This window comes from Ceratina calcarata, unplaced genomic scaffold, assembly GCF_001652005.2.
Source record: "Ceratina calcarata isolate Rehan_Ccalc_2016 unplaced genomic scaffold, ASM165200v1 scaffold48.2, whole genome shotgun sequence".
NCBI lineage: Eukaryota > Metazoa > Arthropoda > Insecta > Hymenoptera > Apidae > Ceratina > Ceratina calcarata.
This window is the reverse complement of record NW_017172225.1, coordinates 10,525-13,764: the sequence shown is the minus strand read 5'-3', so window position 1 is coordinate 13,764 and position 3,240 is coordinate 10,525. Positions and strand designations below refer to the sequence as shown.

General features: G+C 39.4%; 1 protein-coding gene across 1 annotated transcript in view; it reads left to right on the top strand.

The window, feature by feature from the left end:
- Positions 1–1,716, top strand: part of LOC108627912 (ubiquitin carboxyl-terminal hydrolase 48) — a 42,003-nt gene extending 40,287 nt beyond the window's left edge. The window contains exon 18 of the mRNA XM_018029505.2: positions 258–1,716. Within this exon, the coding sequence (XP_017884994.1) occupies positions 258–280 (23 nt within the window). The 3' untranslated portion in view covers positions 281–1,716. The remainder of the gene's footprint in view (positions 1–257) is intronic.
- Positions 1,717–3,240: the final 1,524 nt, after the last annotated feature.

Genomic DNA, 3,240 nt, shown 5'->3' with positions numbered 1-3,240 from the left:
GAAGACGTCAGTGCCCACAATTTCTATAGATATAAAATTTTTGTCGCCGGCGTCAATAATTAATTGGATATTTCCTTCTACACTTTTTAGCACGTAGCTATTTATTATTAGCATTATTCTTCCGACGTCCGATTTCTTTTTAATTATAGGAAATGCGTTTTTCTAAGGTTACATAAACTTTTGGGGGTTGACTGTATAGCCAATACATCCTTAATCTGATTTCAATTTGTGTCTGATAACGTGTTTTACTGTTTTAGGAACGGAATTGGTACCGAGTTGATTTGTGACATCGCAAATCAAGGAAATAGCAAATTGTTTTCTGGTGGGCCGTTCAGTAATGATAGTCGATTTAACATAATATATTTTTGTACACGAGTTATCATATATATATATATATATAGATATGTACTATATAATATATATGTACATTATATGCGAATACATTATCGGCCAAGTGTTTGGACCTATCTTTTAATCATATTAATTGCGAATTACTTTCGTGCCGCGTATGATAATCATGGCATATTTTATTTTTATGCATTTTTATTTGTAAAACTTTGATAGTGTTTCGATACATTTGACCGGTAGTGTATATCTGTATATCAATCTGTATATGGACTGGCGTGTTACCGGAGATGTTATTAAGGCGTAAGTGCACGAGAGCTGTTGTCTTCTATTGTTATTACCCTAATTTTACGCACAGGCAACGGGGAGAAGGAATGAGAGTGGAATGAACGACGATCGAGGATATCCAAAGACAATTCGATGTCCGTTTTGTAATAGCTTCATGTTTTAATTACAGTTGGAGAGTGTATGATCGAGTACTGAGGAGAGGTGGTCTCTTGAATGACCGACGTCTGATGATTTCTTTAAAACATAACTCATTTCCTTTTAAACCAGAAGACTTTTTTTATTCTCTTATAATTGTCATTTGCGCGAACCATTCCTCCTCAAGTTTGGAGACAAACGAGTGGAGTACCTATATATTGTCATGTTTGATAAGGTGCTGATAGGATTACTGGAAAAATGATGTAACGGTTCGTTCGAGAGAAAGACTCTATTCAAGTTCACGCGATCTTGAACACTTTTAGATTTATACGTATAGCACGAGGGTGTGGTGATGGAGGAACGAGTGAGAGTGCGTTACGGTGCCGATGTAAGAGTATATGGTGTGTTTTACAAACGCCGGCGTTGGCGGTTCGCTTCTTCACATTTTAGTGAACCCGTTATCTGCCAGATACCTTCCACGAGATTTGCTTACGGTTCTGTGGACTCCAACAATTTTTTGATGGTTTTTTATTTGAATAAAAGTAGACCGTGGCAGCTAATAGGGTGGCGCCGCGTTCGTTTCCGAGATATTATTATCTGCAATCTCGTACCACTATCGGTGCGTAAGTAATGGTTACAGATAGGTGCGTCGGAGATGATATAGAGGAATCATAGAAATAATTTACTGTTCGTCGTAGAAGCTATAAATAAAACAGAGGCACGGTAGTACTGGTCATGTACAATATACATATTGTAAATCTATGGATCATCCTGTAAATTTATCCTTTTAGGTTTAAGCATAAGTTCGTAGCCTCCGCGGTTCTTTTCAAGCTGCACTTGGATAACGTATTATATAGTTTCTCGTCCAGTTTATATTATAGCAACGTAAGTAAAATAATAAAGAGCAAATAAAACAATTAACAGGACAACAAATATTTTTTAAAAGAAGGTAACGAATTTTGTGTTTTCAACCACCATGTTTCGTCCACCGAGACATTTCTAAGGGATTAAAGGGAACTATTGGGATTGTTTATAAAGCACACAAGTGTTTAACAGATAGCCGCAAGGGAACGCGACGCGTTTCGTCAAGATTAGGTCTCGCATGCGGGTCCTTCGTAATACGAATTAGGGAAAAAGCTTGATTGCCGTGGTATTTGTAAGGATTAGAAAGAGAAAATAAGTAAAAAGCCTTGCGAGCTTGACTCGCAGGTAATCTGGCACAGCCCGATGATCCTTCATCTCGAATTTCGCCAGGGCTAGAAATATTTTCAATTCTTATAATCCAACCATCTTTAAAAGACTTCAAATCTCATTATTATAGAAATCGGATATATCGGTGAATCAGTTATCGGTTATAGAAATCAGATATATCATATCGTGAAGTGAAGAGACATCGATGCATTTCATTTCTTACGCAAGGATCAGAGATATTCGTACGTCTCGAAAATTAGCAGCTGTTAATTAATTAACGCGTCTCGCGAATTACCGTGAATCCGGTCAGACGATTTAAGAGGAAGTTTAATTACGTGGTGGTAAGTTTTAATGTAGTTAGGCCTATTGAACGGATCGTGTCCTGTCGGCGAGATTGTTTTACAAAGTAAATGAGGCAATGATGACTCGGGCGTTCGGGACCACCTAGAAACCGTGCCCGAGTCTTTCCTGCCTCGCCTTCGAACTCTTCGACAACTAATTAACGTGCAAGCATGTACTCTGCCTGTTCTACTTCGAACCTAGTTCGAGGTCAGCGATTTAGAAATCGCTTGATTAATGTGCTTCCAGAGGTAATTTCAAATATGTCGTCGTGACGACTCTGCTAGAGGGTTGAAAATTTTTTAATGTAAAGATTAATTACCACCGATCATCGATTCAGACGAATCGTGGATCCCTTGATTTCCACCCAGACAGCGAAAGGGAGGATTCAGACGGCCGACAAAAAGTTCCTCCGCCTCGAGTTTTACTCCTGAGAAAGAAAACAGAAACTCCTGGCGGAGGAGAGAGTGGTGGGAAGGAAAAAACGGTAGAAGACAGTGAGGAAGTAGGAAGTAAGGGGAGAGCGGGGTGGGTACCAAACAAATGTTGACCATTTCGTTCCTTCGAACCCCTTCGTAAACCTCCTGGCGATCCTAGTGACCAAGGTCACTCGATCATTCATAAGGAGAAACCAACATCATTTCAGAATGCATCCAAGGTATTCACGGGTCGTCTTAGAAATTTGCGCGCGTCGTGAGTTACAAGACTTATCGATAACGGCCTAAGGGACAAAATTATCTCCGCGTGGCAGACAATGGGGAGAAACTGGCGAGTCAAACGCAAAGCTGAGATAACAAATGAAAGGAGATCTCTGGCGTGGGTGCCAGAGAGTTTCATTTGTAGCGCGAATGTATGTATGTGTCTTGAATCTCTATTAGATTCATTGTTCCTCGTTTCGTCTGATCAAATCTTTTGAAATAAACAACGATTACAATTTTTTCT